General features: G+C 42.3%; 2 protein-coding genes and 1 long non-coding RNA gene across 4 annotated transcripts in view; 2 read left to right on the top strand and 1 right to left on the bottom strand.

The window, feature by feature from the left end:
- Positions 1 to 3,751: 3,751 nt before the first annotated feature.
- Positions 3,752 to 5,209, top strand: LOC128446485 (small integral membrane protein 32). The gene is made up of 2 exons (XM_053429557.1): positions 3,752 to 4,446; positions 4,801 to 5,209. The coding sequence occupies exon 2, from the start codon at positions 4,838 to 4,840 to the stop codon at positions 5,174 to 5,176; it is 339 nt and encodes a 112-aa protein (XP_053285532.1). The 5' UTR covers positions 3,752 to 4,446; positions 4,801 to 4,837; the 3' UTR covers positions 5,177 to 5,209.
- Positions 5,210 to 9,165: 3,956 nt separating this feature from the next.
- The window catches only part of LOC128446486 (protein diaphanous homolog 1), a 38,405-nt gene continuing 21,392 nt past the window's right edge, over positions 9,166 to 26,178 (top strand). For both annotated transcript variants that reach the window (XM_053429558.1, XM_053429559.1), the window contains exon 1: positions 9,166 to 9,961. In XM_053429558.1, coding sequence (XP_053285533.1) covers positions 9,863 to 9,961 — 99 coding nt within the window. In that variant the 5' untranslated portion in view covers positions 9,166 to 9,862. The remainder of the gene's footprint in view (positions 9,962 to 26,178) is intronic.
- On the bottom strand, positions 10,884 to 13,577 carry LOC128446487 (uncharacterized). The gene is made up of 3 exons (XR_008339582.1): positions 13,302 to 13,577; positions 11,072 to 11,158; positions 10,884 to 10,966 (listed from the first exon to the last, which is right to left on the bottom strand). It is a non-coding gene; the product is annotated as an uncharacterized LOC128446487 (long non-coding RNA).

Below are 26,178 nucleotides of genomic sequence, written 5' to 3' on the forward strand. Positions count from 1 at the left end.
TCTATTAGTGTGTGAGTGTGTGTGTGTGTGTGTGTGTGTGTGTGTGTGCGTGTGTGCATGCACATGCTTGAGTGTGCCCATCCAGTTCTCATAATCTGTCTCTTTCTGTCTTTTAGTCTAGAGAGTCTGTCTGTACGCATCACTGTTGTCTCTAGCCGTATGTGTGTGCGTGTGCGTGTGCTTGTGTGTTTGTGTGTTTGTGTGTGTGTGTGTGTGTGTGTGTGTGTGTGTGTGTGTGTGTGTGTTTGTGCGTGTGTGTGAGTGTGTGTATGTGTGTGTGTGTGTGTGTGTGTGTGTGCTTGCCTTGGATGTTTACTGTTGCTTGGTGAGGACCAGTTTGAGTTATAGACCTTGTGAGGACATTTTGAGAGTGAAGCTTTTTGGTCGGTCCTTGCAAAACGTTAACAAGGTTGTGAACCAGGTTAGCATTTGTTAAGCCTTGAGTTGCATGGTTGATGGTTAGGCTACAGGACAAAGGAATGCACAGTGTTAGAGTGTCTTTTCTATTTCTTCGACCGCCTGCCAGAGAAGCAGTGAAAAGCACGAATAGATCAACTCCACACTCTGTGATTATGGGTGGCTGTTGGGTTCCTGCCTGGGCGGCGAGTATAGCTCCGCTGCACAGAGCAGCTACTGCTGAGGGAAGCAACAAAACAATATTACTCTTTCATGAGGCAAAAATAAATAAAACCCGATGGATCCGAGCAATTTTTGTCTCGTAGGACATAGGGAGAACAGCTCAGGAGGACAGTGCTGTGGGCACAGATTACCGGTGCCTTTTTGTCTCGGCTCTTTACTTCACCCTCATTTGACACGGCATAATTTGAGGTGACTGAAACCTAATGATGTAAAACAGAGGCAGATAGCTCTGAGGGAGGATTTTCCATAAACGTTGTTCTCTCCCTCGTGGTAATAATGAAAAATAAGAGTAATAAAATAATGACTAGCCCCTGAGTAGACCCAATTCTCCACTTCGCTGACAGTGCAGAGGAGCCTGTGTGTGTGTGTGTGTGTGTGTTTGTGTGTGTTTGTGTTTGTGTGTACATAACACGCACACATACACATATAATCCCTGTTGACTCACATAGCCCGCCGTTCGGTTTGGTTATGTCTCATCAGCAGGAACATTAAGCTTCTTTTAAGCACTTCTCTGTCTCTTTTTCTCCATCTTGTAAAAACGACATTATTAAACTCTGAAAAATAAACTTTTAGTTTCCTTGTTTTATCTCCATTTTGAGCTCTTCAGTGCTTCATGGATGATTGGTCTTTCCCCCTGTTTTTAAGGATTAATAGGATTAGAAACAGAGTTGGAAAGCGCCGTTGTAGAGAAAGAGAAAATGAGAGGGAGGGAGGGAGGGAAGAAGGAGACGAAACAGACCACACAACAAAGAAATGGAAAAGGGAATTAAGAAAGAGCCGTACGGAAGAAGAATATGGTTCAAAGAGCCAGACTTGAAACGTTGAAGAGCAAAAATCCAGAGGTGTCTGTGTGTGTGTTCCTGTGCATGTATGACACACGCAGCGCACGTGAACAAACACATACAAGGTGAGGCCTGACAGAGTCGAGCACGTAGAGGACGGGGCTTGGCTTAGATTGGCTGACACCCTGAATTAATTATCAATAGTGGCAGAGAATTACAATTCACCCCTCCTAATCAAAATTCCACTTTAATGAGTTACAGCTAATGAGCAGCGTCTGATAACTCTTAAAATTAGTCACAGAGAGCAGGGCGTCAGTCAACATATGTGTCATGCTATATCACAACCCTCCTCTTCCTCTCGTTCTTTCCCTCCTTTCAACTGAACCACGCCGCCTGAGGAATTTTACTAATGTGACGCTGATCACCTCTTAAAGACACAAGCAGATTTTGGCCAAAAGCCTCATATTGTCCCTGTGTGTGTTGTGTGTTGTGTGTCTGTGTGTTTGTGTGTGTGTGTGTGTGTGTGTGTGCGTGTGTGTGTGTGTGTGTGTGTGTGTGTGTGTGTGCGTGTGTGTGTGTGTGTGTGTTTGTTTACAGCTATCTTTGATTTGCCTACTTCTCCTTCATGAGGATCAGTTTGCGTTATAGGCCTCATGGATTCAGGACATTTTGGGAAAGTGTGTGGTCCATGTGATTTATGTTGTGGGGTTTGAAATCTGTTCACACAATCACATTTTGGGGACTTGTCTTCTTTATGGGCACAGAAGCAAGTCCCCATAACTTGGATCATTGTATTTCAAGGTCAAGATAGGTTTTAAGGTTTAGGTTTAGGTTAAGGTTTATGTTAAGGTTAAGGTTAAGGTTAAGGTTAAGGGTTAGGCAAGTTATAATTATTGTTGAGTTTAGAGTAAGTCTCCAGGAAGTCTATGCACGTTGTAAGTCAGTGTAATGTCCTCATAAGTCAAGGGGACATGACTGTGTGTGTTTGCGTACGTGCGTTTGTGTGTGTGTGTGTGTGTGTGTGTGTGTGTACATGCATGTGTGTGTGTGTGATGGGGATGAGGATAGCAGCAAGCCCATAGCAAAGCGGCGTGCAAGTGCCACATTCCCAAAAAACGAATAATAACCGGTAATCTCCTTAGCCGTCACAATTCTTGCTGTCCCTGCACGTATGTAAACAAGGCTTGAGGCTGTATTTAGATTTCCCATGGGAGATGCACATTCCACCAAACTCTGGTCCACTGTAATCCTCTTTGTTGCTGAATGAAAAGTTGACGGGGACACCAGGATGCTGCCAGGTTTATCTGTGATTATAGACAAGTTTGACTCAAACTTTTTACTGCCTGTGCAAATGTGCATGCGGCATCATTTTTTTTGTATTTCCAGTTTACGGATTGTTTACTGTAGTTTTGCTCTGGTGTGTGCTTGCGCATTTGTGTGTGCCTGTATTTGTGTGTCTGTGTGTGTGTGTGCCCCTCTGTCCTTGGTCTCTGCCTGCCAGCCATTCTGTTGTGAGAGAACAGGTGCAGATGAATATGAAACAGACCGTCAGAGCTTATGCGCTCTGGCCCTTTGTATGCGTGCTCATGTTCGAAACATCATGTCAGAGCATACTGGCTCCCCACCTCCATCTTTAACACCTTCTTTTTAGTGTCGTGCACCGATGCTAAATCTATTTCACAGAGGGCAAACACATTTTTTTGTGGTGGACGCACAGATCCGGGCGCACAGCAAAGAGGCAGAGGGCAGGACTTTGTAATGGAAAGTCTAAAGTAAATGCAGAGAGCGGACAGCGCTCTGATATCCAACGCTTCAGATGAGTCCAGTGCTAAGAAGTGGACAATGGACAACCTGGGAGATCTTCTCTAAAATGTAATCACCCCTATGAATTTTACACACACTCACCAATCTCACACCCTTTCCTGTTCTGTGCTCTCATCCCTCCAGTGTGAGACATTCCTCACGCCGGCTCAGAAACTGCTCTCACTCAACTTTCTCTCATCACTTTGTTAATAATATGAGGAATGGACTCTAGAGATAGATAGAGAGAGAGATGTATGGATACAGATGCAGATATATAGATTAATAGATGCATAGACGTATAGATAGATTTACGGATGTATAGATAGAAGTCCAAATGTATAGATAGATAGATAGATAGATAGATGGATAGATAGAACTTTCTTCTGTGACTCTATCTTTAGAGTTACACATCCCTGGCCAGTGATGTGCCTCATCCACCCTCCTCCCTCACTCCTGATCTGCAATTTTCTTTCTCTCCCCCTCCCTCCCTGTCTCCCTCCCTCTCACTCTGTCTTGCTCCCTCTGTTTCTACCTCAAACACACGCAACCCAGGGCGAAGACGGGAGGCTGCTCACGACCCGGTGCGCTGCGTTTCGTCCTCCACTAATGCCTCCTTTGGTTTGATTAGTCATACTGGATCGATAATCTCTCTAGGGCAGACCATCGGTGGCATCTCTCCAACACGTATCGACCCTTGACTGGATAAAAGCGTGCAGGTTTTGGGGGATTCAGGGGAGTCCGACATGTCCCTCCTCTGCGCCCTGTGCTCACCAGCAGCGCCGATCTTGTCATCGGCCACCGTAGGGACGTGTGTGCGCTCCATGCGCTGCAGTTGAACTTCACTCTCCTCCGTGACAGACCCTGGATGTCGACACAATAGCCACAACGCAGATTGCGCGTAAATCCACGCGTGGCAGTACGGCTTTGAATGGAAACGCCAACAAGTGGAAACTGGTAATGTAGCCTATCCTTATGCCGGGACCCTGACACGTGGATTTGACCAGTTCAATTAAATGTGACGCGTTGAGCTTGCGATTTAACAACCCACGTACCCAGCGACATATGGTCTGGGATCGCACATCTGAAGCCATCGAGCCGCTGCTTCTCCACGGCGCATCATCGGCGGGGCTGGAGCGGAAAGAGCCGGGAACACTGAGGAATGCGGAGCCGGGACTTAGTCTTTACCAGCTCACCTGCGGAACTCTTCGCAGCCAACACCAAAGTAAGTCTTTACCTGAACAGATCCATGCGCTCTGGTGCCTTTTACGCATGTGGCTGAGATAACGTAACAAGAACATGTAGTACTTTAGAGGAATCTGTAGTTTGCAGTGACTCAAGCCAAATACTTTGTGGTGTAGATAAGGGGAGAGTATTATGTTGTGTCACTGGAGGGAGTTTATCAGTGACCTTGGAGACATTAAGGTGTTCTTTCTTGCAATTACATAATAGTCATTTCTATAATCCTCGCACCTTTATCACCTCTGCTGCTTTTTAATCCGTGCGACAGGACGCACAGAGTTAACACACACAGGCTCAGTTGGCCACATAACCTCCTCCTTGTCTTGTCACCCTGCAGCCGTCAGACGCAGCCGGGGAGCCCGCCACAGAGCACCATGCTGAGGCAGATCCTCCTCAACTCCACCGACAGCCCGGACTTCGACCTGGTGCTCATGGCCCAGTCCTCCACGCAGGCCCCCTCTTCCCTGAACGCCTCCCACGGCGGCTCGGTGAGCGTGGCCGCCCTGCTGCGACCCACCGCGGGGCGAGGCGGCGGGCTGCGGGATGGCGAGCTCCACAAACCGGACCTGATCACCTACCTGGTCATGTGCCTACTGCTCTTCCTGCTGGTGCTGCTCATCGTGTTCTTCATCAACTGCCAGCTGCGGAACTCCTTCTTCGCCTCCATGCCATATGACAGGTCGCTGAGAGAGGCCCGGACCACCTACAAGTAAGGCTGGACCCGCTGGGATGGACCCCTGCGACCCGTGGCCCTTTGGGGGGGGGGGGGGGGGGGGGTCAGGACTGACTTGTGTGCCTGCGTGCGGGTAGTTGCCTTTACGAGTTGTCTTGGACACATTTGATGCTCTAAATAAACAGGAATCCCCAACCAGACCCCACACGGGGAGTGAGGGACTCAACTGTGTCAAATGTTTCCCAAATGTTTCCACTTCAAGACCCCCGGCCCTCTTCAGACCACAGGAGGCGTCTCTGAAGACCACTGGTGTGCGCGTGGGCCTGCTGCCGGTGGAAAGATAACAATTTAACTCCTGATCAAATTTCTGACTCTTATATTTGCTGGTAATTAATGAAGGAATTGTGAAAACATCCATCATCCACTGCAACCCCCGCAAAGCACTTCGGAAATAAACAGTTTAGTCCCTAATGTAGCTTCCACTCAAAAGCTTCTCCTCATTCATCTGTATAGTGGCTTACCCATCTGACCTGTCTCCTGCAGTTTGAGTGCAGATCCACGGAATTTCCCACTGGCCCTGGCAAACCGAATCATTTTTATTTCCCAGAGCAGAGTTGCAGGCTATGTCAGCGCAGAGAGAATCTCCAGTAGTTTGTATATACCACAATTTGTATGACTGTAACTTACCTGTCTTGTCTTGTGAAATGATGCAATCAACCCGCAATCTCCCATATTGTACACTGGTGATTAAATGGATTAAATGACAGACTGTAGGCCTATGTCGTCACATAAAGGTATTTCAATGTATACTTTTGACGTCTTTTTGGTCTTTCTGTGGATGGTGATGCTGCAGCTGCTGGTGGGAAGGGCCAACTGGTAATCATTTAATAGGTCTGCGTCCACAGAGGTGTTTATACGAGAGCCACAGGGCTGCAGGCCTTACCGTGCACTTTCGCTTTTAATTAACCTCTCGCACAATTGACTGCACTAATATCCGGAGAATGACTCGAGGCTGGAAAAAAAACATCATATGACGAGTCCTGTGCGTTAAACCGATCTGCTGCCACCGGTGATACTCATATCCTCCCCAATCTTGTTGTTGGAAAACCATTCTCTCATGCCAGGACAGAAAGATGAGCCTATCTCTGTAATCCTGTGGGTGTGTGAGTGTCTGTCTCTGTGCGTGTATGTGTGTATGTGTGTGTGTGTGTGTGTGTGTGTGTGTATGTGTGTGTGTGTGTCGTGCGCGTTGTGAGGTAAGACAAACTGACTTTCATAGAATGTAAATCTTGTCAGAGGATCATGGACACAACAATTCTTGAGATAATTTATAAAGAGAGAAATATAAAATGTCTGTGGTGCGTAATTTCTGGATTTGAGAACATTGCACAGATTGGAGGCTGGAGACAGAAGGACACGGTGTCCCGGGGTGTTTGCGCATAAGGACTGAAACAAACTAAATGCGGTTATTTTGACATTCTGGATCGATTATTCCTCACAATCAGAAAGAAAGCTCCATGTGGCTTCTTCATTCAGTCCATTGCTGCGAAAGCTATTTATAGGCAGGATCAATATTCCTCTGTACAGATATAACTGCCACCCAATGTCAAGGGCTTACACTTATAAATGCCAACAAGTCATTTTAGGGAACATTATAAAGTAGTCTACAACACACACGCGCCAATATGTGTACATTTACTTTGGTTGACGCGCTGTCTCAACTCCGCTGAAACTGCAGCACCTGCCGTTCATACTTTAACCGCTCGGGGGCGCCTGAATGCTGATTATTTCTATACACACTTCATTACCACCGTCCAAAGTACAATTTAAAAGATCACAATTACAAAATCCCCCCCAAAACTCACCTGCACTGAACAGAGATCAAATGAAGTACTGTCACTCGTATTAATATTTAAATAAGGAGGGGGAAATTACTAATAGTGATCTACATTTTTTTATAATAATCATTATAACACTGACACAATTGAGGTCTCACCTACACCCAAATGTCTGATTCATTTACGGAAATAAGAGATGAGTTGTGTAATGTCTTGGAATGTGCAGCATCAAATACCTGAGTAAAGGTCTTCTGGTCGATCTCATATCAGATCCTAAAGGTCAAGGACACAGAAAGTTGAGTCACAGAGAGGCTTTGTGTAACTTGGTTATATTACCGCCAGAGAAAAGTGGCAAAGGCAACACATGAGATTACACTACAGTTTGCAGGCTACACCTTCTCTCTTATGGAGCTTCTTGAACAAATGAAATACTTTAAATAAGCAGAACTTTATGGGTTACTGCCTTCTTCCTTGAACTGATTAAACACAAAACTGGGAGACACTGCTTAAACATTCTCCTGTACTCAAACATAGAAATCATTGAACTGCATAATTCCATAGCATCATCAACCAAATGCCTGAGACCAGTCACCTGAGACCAGTTAGTGATCCCTGATACTGGCCTGTGCTGCCTGCTGCTGGTGGCTTTCTCCATTGCACTGATCAACTCACATTTACTTTACAGGTCTTTTTCCTCTTCTTCTCATCTTCTAGAGTTTAGATTCTAGATTGTGACACAATCTAAAACTGCATCCTTCCCTGTGATGCTCTAAGTCAGTGGTTCCCCAAACTTTGTTTCTGCAGGGCTGCTCCTTGGCAGGTAGAACAATTTCCCAAACCCCAACTCCCTCCTACATAATCTAGAAATTATCCAGAGGGGCTGCATGTGAGAACGCAAATGTCCCAGTCGGAGACGTTGGACAATCATGTATAAAATAAACATCAATAAAAACACAGACGCGATCTGCCTGTAAACTCTGACAGACTTTATTTGAAACATTGTCGACAATAATTAATGCATTAATCCAACTTAAATGGTGAAATGTCACTGAAAACACAAGACACACCAGAGAGGAAGTATTTAAAATGTGACTATATGCATAATGCTTCTTCTAAAGTTGTATTTAACTTCAACTTAAACATGACATCTTACTGAAAAAAGGAACAAGTCACTTTGGAGTGGAAGATGCACTCTACAGCATGATTCTCACATTTTTATTTCCTCATCAGCATCACTTCTTTTTAGCCTCTTTGCACAAAAAGGTGTATCAATTCCCTGAGAAAAAAACCAGAACATTCTCTCCACTTGAACAACAGTTCTAGTCCAATAATCTTTTCAGTGAGCGGTGTGCACTCGCTTTGTGCTGCAGATCTCAGCAGCTGTGAGACTCTTAGCTCAATTTCAATGTGCAGCTTTGATCTGCATTGTGTTTTGACAGAATCTCACTGAGGCACGATGTGGCCAAGAATCAGAATCAGAATCAGAATAAGAATCAGAAGTATTTTATTGCCAAGTAGGTTTACACCTACAAGGAATTTGCTCTGGTAATTGGTGCTTACAATTAACATAGAAACATAAAAACGCAATAACATAAAAACGCAATAAATACAACATACATAGGAAAAGCAATACAAAATAGAAAACCAGTATATATTTACTCACTTTTTTCCAATATCTATAAGTAACATTTATTTTGACATAAACATTTCTGAATAAAAATATATAAAAGATAAAAGATGTAAAAAGTGAAGTAAAAAGTGATATGCAAAATGCAAAACAGTAAAAGGAAAGGAGTGTTGTCAGGGCTCTCCTCCCTATAACTCCCCAACTCTCCTTGGATCAGTAATCCTTGGAACCATTCACTCAAGGCTACAGTCTTCTTTTGTTGTTGTTTTACAGTTAACCCTCTGGTACGATGAGCAGTTGCACTACTCTGGCTGGGATCCTGCTTCCCTGGAGCAGCCTGTTAAATCCTCTCAAGTGAAGCTGCAGAGTTAATGCTCAAGGTCCAGGTCTGATCTGTGTTTGGAAAATGCAGAAAAACCTTTTCTCACACGGGTAATATGTTACAAAAGGAACATCTTGGAATGTGGCCGTCGAGCAGCAGCTTCACGCTCCGGCGGTGATGTCGCTTCCTGGAGCCGCAGCCTCGGAGCAGCTCCTCTCAGGTGAAGCGGCAGGGCTCTTGGCTCCGCCCCCCCGTGTCTGTCACAGAGGAACAGGAAGACTCCGCCGATCACACTCTGTCACTCAGAGGATAAAAAAGTTAACTAAACTTGTCTCAGTCATGGAAACTAACTTGGGAGACACCGTGGGGACCGGTTACCATTAACACCGACTCGCTCCTCGTGTTGTACGAGCCGAAACAACTCGCGGAAGGAAGAAGAGAGGAGGGTTGTGTCTTTTTTTGTCTTAGCCCACGGTTACTCTGCCGAGCTAGCGTAGCTAAAGCTAACGTTAGCCCATATAGCGTCGGATACTTTTAAGGATTTAAAAGTCACATAGTCGAAGCTTCACGTTGTGTTACACCGAGGACACTGGTGCAGGAATGCCCTCAGTGTTTGTTGTGTAGACGCAACAGGTCGTTTCCGTACTTCTCGTCTCGAGGCTCCGGGGCTGCGCTTTGAATTTCCCTCCTTCAGGGAGACGGACAGGCGGCTTCAGCGAAGGGGCTCCCTCGGTGTAGTTGGCTCTCGACCAAATCCTTAGCAGCGCTGTGCTAATTGTGGCTAGTAAGTTAGCCAGGGGGGGGACAAGCACAGGTCTCGGGGGAGTTAACCGTGAAGATACTCCCGTGTGGGGCAACAGTGTATTTGTGTTGTGTGTGTGGAGGTCACCACCACACTGGGTTTATTTTGACAACCGATTCGAGGATTAATCTCTCAGTATGGATCCGCACTCGGGCAGCTCCGCCTCAGCTTCTGGACCCAAGAAGGACAAGAAGTCGAAGAAGAACTACGAGGATGGAGAAGGGAAGAAGAAGTTTGTGAGTATCCCACATGTTGAACTCCGCTGCACTTTTCGAACGATCTGTTTTTGGTTGCGAGGGCTCAAAGGTCTCCTCTGCACCTAACTCGGCAGATGGTCACTTGTTTCTTCTTCTCACATTTCCAGTGAAGCAACAAACTGCGACCAAACCCTGTAATTACTTTCACCCCCCCCCCCCCCCCAACCTGTGATCAGTACAGCTTGAAATATCACCCTGTGTGCAGAATTCGCTATTCCAGGTCATTGTAAGTATCACCAGAGGAGGAAGGAGCTGGTGCCTCCAACTCTGAAGACGTGTACTGTGCAAGTTGTGCAGTAAAAGTGCAACAAGTCACAACACATGACTCATGATTTAATATGTGGGCTTGGCAATGTGTCCAAGAATGTCTTCAAGATAAACATGTTCAAATAATATTGATAACTATCAGGATAAACATCACAGGCCGACACTTGATCACCAGCAAAATATCTCACAATCCTGACACACGCCATTAAAACCTGTTCTGTCTTACTTCTCCTCACCATGCTGTCACAGTGGATAAGCAATATATGGATACTTTATGAACTTTTGTTATATTGCTAATGATGAAAGTTATACAGCGATAGTTTTGTAATCAATTTTAGTGCCCAGGCTATTTTATTTTTAAAAACCTTTTGATATTAATATTATTAACAGCTTAATAAGTTAGGCTCGCATTTCATTTGTTTCACAGAGAGCACCGTGCGTACTGTGTTAATGATATAAACTGAAAGATGATCAATATAGTTGTTTCAAAAGAATGAGCAAACATTCTGTGGAATGGCGTGGCTCGAATGCCTTAAGGCTGACACAATCTCGATGACATCATTTGGTGAACCTGGTCGCGCCTGCATCATGTGTGACTCAGCGTGGTCTCATGGGGGGGGCACAGAGGAGTAGTCGCTCGTAGAGATGTCTGTCGTCGGTCCACAGCGAACTGTTGTGTAACTGGACCTCATGGCCATGTCTAGCAACAGGTGAAAACTGATACACATACAGACAAACGGTAACCATAGAGGATGCTCATGAATGACATGTGGTCGCCTAGTAAACTGCTCCGCCACACATACACACACTCATGTGCACTACCTCTCAGTGAGGGAGGTTTCCCTCCTTTTTATTGGTCCCACTCAGACGCTCCCTCGATTAAACCACCAGCAATTCCTGCTGACAGGACTGCACAGAAAAACAGTTTGTTCAGGCTTTTTCATGGAACTAGTTCCACTTGGGCATGGGCCTAAGTGCAGCTATGCCAAGCAGAGAGATATACGTTTGTAGCTTGTCCAAGTTAGATACATATTTTTGATGACAAGACATTAAGTCAGTTCACACAAGCATGCAATCACAACCTGGTACAGTGAAAACCTGTCCATGCTGCTCTAGGGCGTTTTCACTCTTAAAAACTAATTTCAGTTCCAGAGACAGAAATTTATGAAAATACTGAAGTGATTCAGTACAGCTCCGTTAATGTACCCACAAGTTAAGGCTGGGCTGTAAGTAAACATGAGTCAGCGACAGGAAGTCATTGGGCAATGTCCTGAGATCACACATGCACACACGCATTTTTTTGTGAGAGATACACCGACTCGGTAAATTGAGCCTTTTCTGGCCAAATTTGTATTACAGCACAGTCAGAGTTCAGACAGAGGTAAAGCAGTGTAGAGTTATGTGTGGTTGTGTACTCGATCTACAGTGTGCTGCTATCAGTCCACTATCTACGACGTCATCACTCGCTGCTTTAGCCTCTGTTCAGACAACATGATGTGATAATGTGTGACGTGTGTGTCTGTGTGTGTGTGTTATCTCAACTCGGCGTGGTATTCCAAGCTAACATCCCCCTTGTGTGAAAGTGTCTCTGTTGTGTTGTCTGGGACTGACTGAAGCAGTGTGGGTGGGTTATCTAGTTTTAATCATAATTTATTTTCCTAGACATGGTCACAGTTTTTGGATTAATCTGGCTGGATAAATTTTGTGTATTCTGTGTATTCTGCCCAATCATCATTTATAATTTTAAAAACTAATTTGGACTCACCTCAACATCAACCCCTGTTATGTTTACTCACGCTCTACCCTGGATTGATGGGATGTTTAATATAAGTCTGTATGAGTCTGTCAGGGTCGGTTAAATCAGATTTGTCTGTTCAACACAAACATTTGGTGATTGGTCCCTTTTTTCACTCGGAACATCACGCAACTCAGGTAACCTATAGTTATGTTTAACAGGAATGCTTGGCGTGATTCACTGCATCTAGAAGTACATCTGCTATTTATTGTATTTATTAAGTAATCTATTATGTGAGACTGGAAACTGTGAACGAAATTGCCCATTTTGGGATAAATAAAGTTTTCTAATCTAAAAATCTAATCTAATCTAAAAAACATCTGCAGCTGAGTATGACTCAGGTATTTAGCAGTTTTTGCTGTGCTCCCCCTGAAGCACTATCCTCAGACCCAGAGACGGAGAGGATCTGCATCCAAGATCCCTGTTGACATAAACATGCTTGCTGAACCCAGCAGGCAGGCACAGGGCGGATTATCTAGGGATCACTGCATGGACAGTTATTTGGGATACAGGGCGAACTTTTGTGGATCACAGATTCTTGGTCTGGGACATCTTGTAGAGCTTTTTGAGGCCCTTTTATCAGATTTTTTCTAGGTGAAAGGTTTTGCTGAATTCTTCTTAGAATGCGCTGACTTTTTTCATGCCCAGAAAACAGATGTTGGTTATGAAGGAGACCAGTAACAAATATTTGGAGTGAGCTTTACAACTTACAACATCTTATTTAGTTGGGGACATCCCTGTATTTCTTTTTGATTGATAAATTATTCTCCTTTTATTTTGAGGCAGATCTTTCCTTTAGGGCTGTGTTAGTTGATATATTGCATGTCAGAAAGAGGAAATGATATTGCCCATTCTGATGATTGGACAATAATAATAATTTAATAATTATCAAACTTCTCGTATTACTTCCAGGACAAAATGCATAGATGCACAAGACTGACCTGTTCTAGTAGATGCTTTTCAGAGTGCCCTAGAGCAAGTGTCAACATTTCTGTCTTTTAAAATATTTGCAGAGTGGAATTATATGCTGACTAGCTCATGCATGCAACCCCAGCCTACCAGTGGGATCACTGCAGTCATGTTAAAAGATGATTGTAACAGCAGGAATTGGTTTTGACTGTTAAAATTAGGAATTTGAAAAACCAAAAACCAAATGGTATATATATTTTTTGTTCATACACTTTAACACCTGAAATCCAAATCATATTTTCTTGCAAGTGTCACGATACAGAACATATTTTGCGATATATAACTAACCTTATTTCTCTTGTCCAACCCTCCTTACAAAAGTAATGCAGTTGTGTAGCAGCTTCAGCGGAAAACCACGCCACACTGGCACGATCAGCATGCAATCTTGGGCCTGCATATGCTTTTGTGCAACGGTGCACCTACTTCCTGGGGGAACCACCTCAGCAAATGCTTCATTTAAGATAACGCCATGAATTAAGCCAGTCAGGTCACGACTCTTTAGTCACACAGTCTGCCTCGAGTAGTCTGAGTCAAGTCAAGAAGTTTGTTTCGATGTTCAGTCACTCCCTTTGCACCGGTTTCTTTCATATTTATGTGCCTCTTCTGCTCCCCCAACACATACACACCTAGGCACACACTGACACACAGTTTCCGGCTCTTTACGTCTCAGAGGAAGAGAAGCATACTGTGAACCGACGAATAGGATGACTGACTATCGGCATGAAACTGGAGTGGTTAATGGACTGCTAGTGACAGGGGCCTCTTGGCTCAGAGCAGGGGGAAGAAAGTGAGCCACCAGTGAGCCACCAGTGAGCACTGAGCAGGTACACAGGGAGGTATGGGGAGAGAGAGAAGTGGGAAAGAAGTCAAAAAAGGGAAATGCAGATAAGGTGATTAAAGAAGGCAGGGAGTGGGGGTGCAGTCAGCGATAATAACAAGTTACGGGTGGTGTGATGGGCATGGAAAGCTTAAATTACTGAGTTGATTCTAAAAAACCCGTAAGCGGGTAAATAGGTGTGGAATCCTACAAGGCAGAAAACCTCTGCAGCACTACTATATGGTTTAAAAATTTGAAGCATGTTGATCACACCCCAGGTCAATGATTTGAAGGCAGGAGTTGTTTTGAACAAAATAGCAAAGCCAAAACTCCTTGTGTGACACAGCTGGTGTGGAATGGCATAGTAGAGAAAAGCACACAGAGCATTTCTACCTTTGTGGGTCAAAATGACCCCTAATGTTGTTTACTTCATGACAAGTATGACAGATGGTTTCAGACCAGCACTGACCAGATGATTTTCTGAAATTCCATGGACGGTCTGTCTGTCAGAACGCACATGTCTGAGTCAGTTGCTGCAGACAATCTCCAGTTTCTCCTGCCAGCCCCCTTGTAATAAGCTGCAGCAGGAGATTATCCAGAGGAATCACTGTGAGTGCGTTGATGTTTCTAACACATGTTGGATGCATAAATTCAAAACCGGATGAAAATGAGGTGCCATACATGTAAAAGACTCAGATATCAAATCAACAAAATGAGATTCAAGTGTTTTTGGTGGTAAAGGCTGAGGTTTATGTTACGATCGGCCTCTGCATGCTGGGCCACCTCTTGCCTGAAGTCTCTGGAGATTTTCGTCCAGGATGGATCCAGTTGTTCAAACATTTCCGTTTAAATATGGCTGTAGATTTTTGGCAGCACTTTTAAGACTCCTCAGCTCACAGCAAGATGTCAGTCACCCTCAAGTTAACTAATATCCTGTTCAGGCACCAGGAGTTGGATGTAATAATGAAACTTGATGCAATAATCTCCATGTTTGAGCTGGCTGATTAAAGTGCACAGTGGCGTCTGTTTGAGATGCTCTTACTGGACTTTACCGATCGAAAGAGGAGCAGCTGTTGGCTCAGCCGAGGGCTGTGTTTGGTTTGCTCTGCTTTACTTATTCTCACTGCATGTGACAGTTGTTTTAAAAGAAGTGCAGATGAGCAAGATTGTTCTTCCACCGCAGCAAAATGACCTGGGGATTTCTTGGTTACCAAGCTGTTACACAACACCCACTTTATTTGATGTACTCAGACAGCTTAAGAGTCTCATTATAGCCTTTCTGAATGTCGGAATAAATTTATAGGAATTTTATGAATTTTGACATTCAGAAGATAAAAAGTCCATTCAGGGGAAAAGACATCAGGAAATTATTCAATAATTGTCAATTTTAGTAACTATAATATTTTTATGTAGGTATTTACTCTCCTGACAGCTTGTCAAAAGGAGCAGCCATACAGCCGAGTAAAATATGTAACTTGTCTATTTTGTGCCACCATGAATAAATTCACAAAGGGCAGAGTTGCTGTTGCGTCTCGTCCAAATCCCCAGTGACACTGTACTCTGCACGCTGAAGGGCGAAAGCACTTTTAATTTCTTTTTCGCTGCTGCCTCGGGCACAATGTTACTGTCACTTCATAAGATAACTGATGCGTTATATTCAGCCTGCTGGGCCAGCAGGAACGTTAGGTCCTACAGTTGTTGGGTTTGACACTGCACTGAGGCAAGTAGTGAATGATTGGAAACGCATAGAAGAAAAATGATTACATTTATTTCAATACAATACTACACTATTTGTCTAATTATTTGCTTCAAATTGTATATAAATGATGAGGTTGGCTCGTAAAAATGTTATTACGGATGTTGCCAAGTGGCTTGATGAAATGGGCCGGAGAGTGTGAGTGTTGACAGTGGCCAATCAAAGGTGTGTAGATGTCAATCCCTGAGCATTAATCATCTTAACAAGGGGGCAGTTGGCGGAGGGTGGCTCGGGCTAGCGCTCATTATAGCCCTGTGCTTTGCAATCGAGCAATCTCTTTTGCATCTACACACCTTTGATTGGCCACTGTCAACACTCACACTCTCCGGCCTGGAGAAGGGATCCCATTTCATTAAGCCACTCGGCATCATCCGTAATAACATTTTTACGAGTCAAAATTTAGGCTGTGGTGATGTAGAAAGAAGCTATTAAACTCTCTTTCAGCTGTAGATACTGTCATGTAGGTCCATATTGCATAGAAGTGCCAGGTTTCAATGTGCCTAGGTTTTCAAACTCTACACAAATGTGAGTTAACTGTCATGCCCTCAGTTCGTGCTCGAAATCATCGTCTCCTGGACTGTTTGCTTAGATGTGTATGCTGCCATGCCTGTCGTTAAGTGTAATGCTGGGAGTCTGTGTTTCCTCTGCATGTCAGTCGTCTTCTGTTTCCCCTCACTCAGAAATTCCTTTGAGCATATGTTTCTCTGAGTTATTGCAGTATTTACCAAAGTCAATTTGTCTTGCTTATAGATTTCTTAAAGCCCTCACTCTGTGTAAAGTCCATACAGTGTTTCACTTACTCTGTTCACTCTTGTGTTCTTTAGTCAAACAAACTGTCACCTCTGTGCTTGTTTTGGAATTATTTGAAGAGTCGGACAGATGGCTTCCCTTTTAAACAGTGTTCGTCTTTCCTGAAGGGGAAACTTCAGAAAATGTTAAGCATCAGGAATTGTGTGTACGAACTACTGTGACCTCCTGACTGTTGGTCACACTTTCTTTCTTTCTGTTAAATCTTACTTTTCCTTCTTACTCTTTCTAGCTGTGTGTGCATTCGCCTGTGCATATACACACACACACTCAAACAGATATGTTAGTGTTACCACGCAATAATATTTCTCTAATTCTGTTGAGCTGTGACAGGAAGTTGTGCAAAAATAGCACAGGATGCGTCCGTTTTCGTCCGCATTATTGCTTACCCTTATCTCTCTCATTCACTCCCTTCCATCCATTGTGCATGGCGGTACCAGTGGGAACGTTTATATGTTTAAGAACATACACCCAGCCCTCTCTCAGGACTTACAACGCCTGGATGATGAAAAAACTCAGCAGAGTTGTATCATTAGAACCCAATGGACATGTTGGAAATACTCCAGAGAGTGATAGAAACTGTATGACCCTCAGTTATCGGGGAATCATTTTTTTTAGCTTTTGAGGTTTTCAAATAAGATATGTTGAGTAATTCAATTGCAATCACCTCTGTGGCAATGGTTGTGAAAACTCATGGAGAAAACCATTATAAAACTCAGCAGATGAAGCAAAATGTGGAGGCTTCTCTTTTGTTAAAGCTACAGAAAGTCAGGGCCCTGTGCCCCCTCGACTGATGTGGCCCAAAAGAAATAGTTAAAATATGCCCGTCAAAAGTGAACTTATCATCAAAAGGCAACAATTTTTACATTTGAGAAATTAAAGCTAGGAAACTATTTGCATTTTTGATAGAAGAAATATTGTGTAAATTGCCTATTTCTTAGCCAAAAAGTTTCCATGCCATTGGTAGATACATTGTAATTACAATGCTTGATTTTATAACAGTGAAGCGTGCAACAGAATAAGAACTTTGTTTTCGAAATGCAGCATATCCAATTAGGACTTTTCTCTGTTGTTTTGTGAAACTGCTGGAAAAGTATTTCCAAAGTTTTTGAGAATTTTCGTAAACAGCTGAGTTCATCATTTTATCATTATATTCAATTAATTTAGCCTTTGATTATACTCAAATTATATCAAAATATAGTTTAAAGACTCATGTTTTGACTTGCAGGTATTTTGTGAAAGTTGAGTTAGGGTCTTGTGTTGATTTAATAAGCTTTGGGTCACCAAACTATGTTACTATGTCATGTATTGAAGTCCCAACTTCATGCATCATAACATTTCTGCACTCAGTCTTTCCTCCTTTTGCATGTTGAGGACTGAATGATCACCACATATTGTTTTGGGGAGTTTCCCAGTGCATATGCACAAGTGATCTCTCTTGTCATTTCACGAAGCAGTAGAGAGCTTGAAAGACCTGTAGGCTGATCATCACAGATATGAATACTCTTGACTGTTATCTGTGTTGTCAATGGGGGTGCTTAGTTGGGATTACAGTGTCATTCCTCCTCTGTGACTGTCCTTAGTGTCCCCCTGACAGATTACAGCTAATCTCAGACTGCTCTGTGTGTCTCAAGATGCCTGTTAAAGCACGGGCCTGCGTGCCGCTCTCACATTTGAGTGCTTGGAGGGTTGTAGTGTCTGTCTGTTATTAGAAATGAGACATTATGCTGATTTACAGGTTCATACTTTAAGTCTTGGGTCCTGTAGTGGGTTTACACGTTTTAGTATCCAAATAACACATGATTTATTCTAAACACATCAGCACCACTCTGTCTGACCTTTTTATATATTAATATTTATATATTTCTTCAGAGGCCACGGCAAACACAATAATCAAAATGTAGTGGAGTTAAGTGTGATTTAAAATAACCGGAAAGGTGAAACAATGGTCAAGCATTTCCTGCAAAAAAACAACTCATAGACAAATAAATAAAATTGTGATTTCTCTCGCAGCTATGGCCACGACTGCACACTTTTAATATGCAGGACCAGTGAATATTTTCACTTGAGTCCGATAATAATATTCTGACATATTTGACAAAGCAGATGATCTGTGTATCGATAGTTGCAGTGTTGTAACATCTTATCACAACATGTGATAATAAGTGATCAATCGTCAACAATGATGTAAGGTTCAAAATGCAAAGACACCAGGCGTCCTTCTCCTCCTGGTCTGGTGTTACTAACAGGTCCTCTCAGAATCATGCAATATCATTCACTATCTTTGTATACATTATTCAGTGTTTCCCCTACCATTATATTAGGCACCACCCGCCCCCCCCCCCCCCTTTTTTTTTATATATCGCCAGACTCAACATAAATCATTTAAGGTTACCTTTCCTATAAAACAGGACTATAGCTTGCTCTTTATTACCCCCCCCCCCCAAGCTGTAAACCTACGGGAAACACTGTTATTGCATGCGATATAACTTCTTATTTCTTCTTAATGTGCGTGCCGATATTGCTTTTCTATGTAATTGCAATGTTCCCGATAATTACCAAGAGAGAGTTCATATCGGGGCTAGTGGACCGAGTCGGTGACACCCAGCAGGAGCTTCCTTGTTCATTGGTCCTTACTCCCTCATCTTCCTTGAGTCATATGTAAAGAATGAGCTATAAGGTCTCAAAGCCCCCATAGGAACAAACCCTTCCTCTGTCTCTGATTCAGAATGATGAAGTCATCAGCGGTAGCAGTTGGTGACGGTTGCACATTAGCCATTCAGGAATTACATTAAAGAAAGAAAGTAAAAGTTCCATCACGTATAATGATACTTAAGGAATACCTGCACTGCACCCAGTCTAATAATCATGATGGCTTCTTCATTTTGTATTCTGTGGTGACATTTCAGGGGAATGAATAACCCATTACTTTAATAGTGCTTCTTGCTATCATCACTGCCTTTGAATCTGGAAATAGCCCATAGATTATGGTTTGTGAATTTGAAATGGGAAGTTATTCAGTAAATGATTTTGGATCTGCATTTCAGACTGCTAGCCTGGTGCTGTTGTTGACTGTATTACTTTAGTGCGACTTTGTTTTTTTTACCTGGCACATATGAACATAGACTCCCCCTGCCCCCTCGTTCTCTTGGCTTCTTTGGGTATAATTGAATTGTGTGCTATTAGTGTTGGTGACTCAGATGCACCTCCTTTAAATACCTCTGTGTGTTGCTTTGAAACCCATTCGTAAAATGCGACTCCTCTCCAAATTATAGGCTTAGTCCTGGACTTGTTTTTAATTCTCCCCTCCCCTCATTGTTTCCTACATGAGCCTTTGTGTGGTTGTTGATGTGTGACGTTTAATTGTAGTTGTTGTTGTTCTGTTTGTTCATGCATGCAGTGCACATGTATTTGTTTGGCTGTCTTTTTGTTTTTTTTGCCCTTCCTCAAGCACTCATTTTAGGGGTGAGTGGTCTTACATATTAGTCAAATCAAGGATTATTAGGATATTATGCAAAATATCTTTGAGCCATACTAGATTTACTAGATTTCTGTTTCCTTTGACATATCTTCAACTTGACTTTTTTGAGGTCATTTTCAAGATTGTCCATCTTGAAAATGAAATGAAAATGGACTTGAGATAGAAGTCCCTTTTTTTCCTGCATACAGAACAATAAGTGATCTTCAGGTGGATTACTTCTAGGGATTGTGCATAAAAAAAACATCAGTATGAAACATGGACAAGATTTTTCATAGGGTGTACATTTTTTTCGTATGACAATATCTCCAGTTAAACATCACAATAAATGATGACATGATGACATCATCAAGCCGCACCCTCACCCAGCAAAGAAATGTGCTCCAGGAAATAGCAATTGGGCCGACCTAGAGTTTAGCTCACTTCAACACTGAGAGTTTTTCCACTTTCTTCTAATATTCCACTTATGTCTGAGTGACTGTGAATATAATAACTTGTTGGTTGTTCTATTTAGATATTGTAATGAGACTGGTCCAAAAATTACGTTGAAATGCCAATTTACACAATCCACCTGGTATAAATTTCAAATATTAGAACTCAATTTTATCTTGCTGAAGTTTAAATTGAGTATAAGCATATTTGGGATGAATATGAAAATACCGTGCACAAGCGACAGCTCTTTTAAGCCCCTCTGGGATGGAGAAGTCCTGTCCATAAGTGTGATACTGGTGACTGTCTTTATGTTGTCGACGTGTTTGTGCATATTTTTGGGTGGAAAGCAGATAACTTAAATTTTAGCATATACTGATCTCATTAAAATGAATGAGTGGTAATTTTCAGAAAATATCTCAACTCACATCCTCCTGGACAAATGCAATGAGGATTTGTTGGTTTTCAAGTTTTGAATGTGTCGCTGTGACATTGTCCGTTTAGTAACTAAGAGATGCAGGCCATTTTACAGATATATAAAAGTAAAAACTATTTTAACAGCCAATGTTCTTCTTGTCCATGCTCGGAAACAAGGATCTTGAACTGATCTTAAACACACATAGAGAGGTACAGTATGTGTGGAATCTAGTGAAGTAGTCTTTCACAGTGAGCGCTGTATGACAGGAACGTAATTTGCCGACAATGTGGTCAGACAACTAATTGGTGGACAGACTTGTACCACTTTCTCTAAACAAGACATTGCACAAGGAGATTCTATTCTATTCTATTTTTTAGTTTGGAGGCCAATAGATGGGTCAGCAAGGGTGGAAAAATGTTGGTAGGGACGGGGGATTGTGTAATTAAACTAGCAACTGTCTTATTTATTTGATTGAGATGTACTGATATTTGTTTATTCTTAGCGATGCACTTATCAGAGACTGATATCAGATTTTGGTTAGATACTGACTCAAATATAGCAATACAATATCACTAAAGTATTAAGTTCAATTCTATGCTGGTCTTGGTTTACAGTGACGTGTGAGTGTGTACCAGGTCATGCGTCAGCAGCAGTGTGCTGGTACTACTCTCAGTGAATTGAAATACTTTGAGGTTGTGGGTATAGTGAGAACAACAGTACAGCTTCACCCTTCATGTCAGCTTCAAAACAACTTGACACTGAACACGACAGTACATCATATCACTGTGCCAATACTAACCAGAGAGTGAAATATAATTTTACAACCGTAAGTCTTCAATAAACCTAACAAAACAATTGGTCAAAGTAATAAATCTGAACAGAGACAAAGCAACTCTCACTGATGGATCGGCCAGTGACCAGTGAGTGGAGGATTTTCCGCCTAATTGGCCAGGATCGCTGACCTGCTAATCAGTCTATGTTAACCGTTTGTGTGCCGGTAAAATCCGGTGTTAAAGTCACCAGTGATCTGAATTCAGGTTCACAAACGAAATAAAAGGTTATTGTCTGTTTGTGTGTGAAGCGTGACAGAGACAAACAAAATTGTATTGGGAACTTTTGATTATTAGAATACTTAAAGTATCAAATAATTAGTCAGTGGAATCATGCAAATTGATGTTTCTCATTTCAGTCAGCTGTTGAATAAGCTGAAGTCTATAAATTTCAGAAGACTGAAAGTGAGAGATGCAACAGAGGGCTCCTTTGTTTTAGGTGGAGGTGGGCGGGGGTGATCGGGCTTTGTCTCTCCATTAACAGTAGCTCAAGGACGAGGAGCAGTCATGCAGCAAACATGTCCCACTTGGACTGGCATACAATCATAATATCTCACACAGTCAGTGCACTCAAATGGACCTTGGATCGGTAGGTCAGTGAGGCGTGCAGGAGCGTTAAACAGTGCAGCTTGGAGGTGTGACCTCTAACCTCAGCACCGGGGAAAATGTGGTCTCAGCTGTTTTGATGACTCGTTGTTTTTGCCTCCCTGTTTCAGTGTTGGTGTTTGTCACATGTTGCCTAGAAGGTGTAACTGACTATCAACAGGCAGGGTAACTCTGAAACAATGACCACTGTATAATGCTCGAATGCTCTCTCTGTATAATGCTCGAATGCTGAGTGTTATTGCGGAAGGAGTAAAGGGTTTTTTACACTTCTAGCCTCGCAGCTTTTTTGACTGTGTAATATCCTGCTTTGTCTGTATAGGGAACTCTTCAGCTGAGTCTGGGTGTGCCTGCCTTAGTGCTGCTTCCTAGTATGATATCATAAGTATGTAGCCAGGGCAACATCATAAGCACTATTAACTAGATGACACACACACACACACACACACTTAATGCACTGCATCTCAACAACCATCTTTTCCCCCACCCTCGTATAAAGTGGTCACAGGTTTTCACCAGTAATATCCAGATGTTACACCCACATTGGTTCAAAATGTTTTCGGCAGGAATAACATTTACTGTCCCACATTTCCTTTACCCTCCATCTCCAGCCTACTTTGAATCCTTACTGCCACACGTTCATGTCTGTCTCCCAGACCTATTCACACAGTATGAATATCCAGGAATGTTTTCCAAAAGCAGCTATACAGAACGTATGATTGCAGCAATAATACAGAGATATGTCATTACCTCAGCCAAGGACATCATGTTTTGATCTGTGTTTGTCTGTTTGTTGGCAGCATTACACAAAAACAACAGGGTGCATTAGCTTGGTGGAGGGATGTGGTGTGGCTCAGGGAAGAACCCATTCAACTTTGATGCAGATGCAGGAATGTTTTATTGACATTGAAAAAATGTCTCCCAGAGGATAATGCGTAGCTCTTGTTGGGGACTGAAATCTACAAGTATGTGCTTGCGCTTTTCAGATGGATAATGTAGTTTTGTTTCCTTTCCATTACTTGAAATAACCTGTGAAGGTATAGTACAGTATGGCAGGTTAGGATATGATATAAGATATCATCCAGTTTATATCATCCTTGTTTGTGCCTCGCAGATTTTAAGAAGTTGGCATCATAGCTGATGTGTTAAATTCACTGGATACATTTGTAGTCGTGTTTGTTCCATTAGTGTAATGCTGTGAGCTCTAGGGACAGGTGAAATTCGAATGACATCACAGTTTTCTAAATTTGTAATATCTGTCTGAAAATTATTTTTTTTTCCATATAACACAGCCCAGTGTGCCTCAATTTGCACTGATCATCTGACAAAACTGTGTTGCTTCACACATTTGCCTGTAAAAGTGGCCAAACACAGTTTTTATTGCAGCTCTGATTTACATAGTATCTCTCATCACTCTCACGGCCTGCTACTTAAATATGTATGCACTGATAAGTGTAGGTACGCGCACACACACCGAGAAACATCAGCAACCGTGTGTGACCGGCTCATTATATCACTGTCACGAGCCGAATGCTTCAGCTGATTTGAGTTCTCTTCAGCTGTCTGGTCTTCGAGGCAGAGAGAGGCAGACACAGCCTAATCTCCATCCTCCTTATTTTTGCTGCTGCCATCACGGCTGTGTAATTATGTTCCCTTTGAAACACTTAAATGTTCTGGATGTGTGTCTGGGAATTTGTGTGGATTTTTAGTAAGGGACATTGCTTTGGGGTACTTCAGGGGATTTGCACTGCAAAAAGCTTTGCAAAGCAACACTCAGTGCATCATCTTTTGATATCTTACTTATTTTTGTGCAATTGTGGTTTTAATAATTTATTTATTGTAACTGTACTATAGTGTGTGTTGAGCAATGTCCGATGGATCATTTTTACCCACTGTCTCACTTGGCCAGTAGATCATAGTTTTACTGTTGAATTAATGCATAACAAAATATAAAAGTTCACACTATGAAATCTGTGCAGGAAACAATGGCCTGCTCAAAAAAAAAAAACCCACTGCATTCAACAGTAGACAGTCGGCTAAAGTAGAGTTTTATCTTAGTACAGTCATTGAGCAGTCAACAGCTCAATCACAAAACTCTGTGCTATAGGCAAACACACACTGCAACTCAGCACAAGCAAGTTTGCTTTACTATGTTCACCTAAAAAACAAATGTGTTGTCTTGCTGAAAATATATCTATTGGCACATTATGAACTGAAAACTAGAAAGCAACAATAGCTACAGGGGAAGGAAAAAGTATATGGTTACTGCCTAGATGGCCCAGTGACTGGTTAGTCAACTTCCCCCACATAAATATTTCCTGGCCTCAGGCCATCAGGCAATCGGTTATGTGGGGTCCTGCAGAAACTCGTGCACCTTTATTTTCTATGGTCATTTTTTTCTTCAATTTTAACAATACTATTGAATTCTTTTTCAGTCCCCATTGGAGGTGGATGAAACACATTTTCCAGCATTCAATGTGTATCTGGACTTGATGTTAAACAGTTTATTTTCAAAAGTCAAAGGTCATGGTTAATGTGACCTCACAAAACATGTTCTGGCCTCGAAACCAGACTTGTTTGGTTGTTTTTTGGTGATCAAAGGTCAAGGTGACTGCAACCTCGCAAAAATAGTTTTTGGTCATAACTCAAAAATTCACAGGCTAATATAACATTTTATTTCCAAAATGTCGAAGGAGTACTTCACTCTGCCATCACAATGATCTGCAAAAACACAATGGCCTTTATTCAACATCCTAACTCCAGATGGAGTGATTACGACAATATTTCCTGAATCTTGACTGGTTGGTGGAGGCATACAACCTCGAAGTGGTTACCCAGTTCCTTTTTATTATCTGAACAAATGTCTTGTTAAATATTTCTCTATTAAAAGAGAACACAAAGTCAAACCCAAAGTAGGGGTGGGACTATTGTTAGCAAACAAGTTAGTACATTTACATTGTTGTCTCACAGCATTAGACAGCAAAATCTTCACTCGGTCACTACAGTTTAACACACTAGCAAGCCTGAAGGAACAGACTTGAATAAATCTTTAATCCCTGAATTTGTCTTCAGTAAATTTAATTCGGCATCTCTTGTTTTTCTTTGGTTAGTGTCCATATTATGATGTGGCCACTGGGTAGACATTGCAATACCTCGGTGAAGTGTTTGTGTCTTAACATTCATCTAAAAAGGGAACCTGTCAAATTCACTTCTTCATTTAATCAACTCCATTGTAGCTGATCAGATGAATCAGCTAATTTAATTGGCAATCTTTGCTTGAAGAGCTCTCTGAATTATTGTCAAGGAGGTTTGTGGGTTTGCTGTGGGGTCCAGAGTAAACATTCAGGGGACCCACTTTTCATGAAAGTATTATAAATAATTTGGTCTATATAGTGTAGCAAACGTGTGAAAGATACCCATCACAATTTCTCAGATCCCCAAAACATGTCTTGGAATTGCTTGTATTGTCCAGCTACCATTTAGAAGCCATTCAAGAGATTTGAGAAACTGCAACTGCAGCTTACATTTGGCGTTTTTGTGCAGTGATCTGATTCTCCACTGATTTACTGTTTTGTTCGTCAACTGTTACCTCAATTGACAATTCATTTCAGAGCTGGATTGGTTTGGGCAAAACTGAGAAAAGGTCCGGTCACTTCTGTAAAAAAAAAAAAACAGACGTTAGTAAATTCAGTCCATTCCTTTAATCTCAGCCGGATTATGTCCTTCTGTTCCGTTTGTGGATGTCGAGCCTTTCACACCACAGGCTGAGAGGATTACTTCACTGTTATGTTGAGGATCAGTGTAGCTCAGATTTCTATCTTCCAATTTCTCAATTCACATTAGCATAAATATCTAATATCGTAGAATAATTCAATATCTCCGTGGCTGCCAGTGGATCATTATGATCATAACATGCAGTTGTTTCATGCAGTGCTTTCAATAAGATGATTCCTGTAAATTAATTAAAACACAACGTAAGTAAGTGAAGCTGTTCTTTGATGCTGTGCTTATTAGACGAAGAAAACGG

The sequence above is a fragment of the Pleuronectes platessa genome, chromosome 8 (genome assembly GCF_947347685.1).
Source record: "Pleuronectes platessa chromosome 8, fPlePla1.1, whole genome shotgun sequence".
Classification (NCBI taxonomy): domain Eukaryota; kingdom Metazoa; phylum Chordata; class Actinopteri; order Pleuronectiformes; family Pleuronectidae; genus Pleuronectes; species Pleuronectes platessa.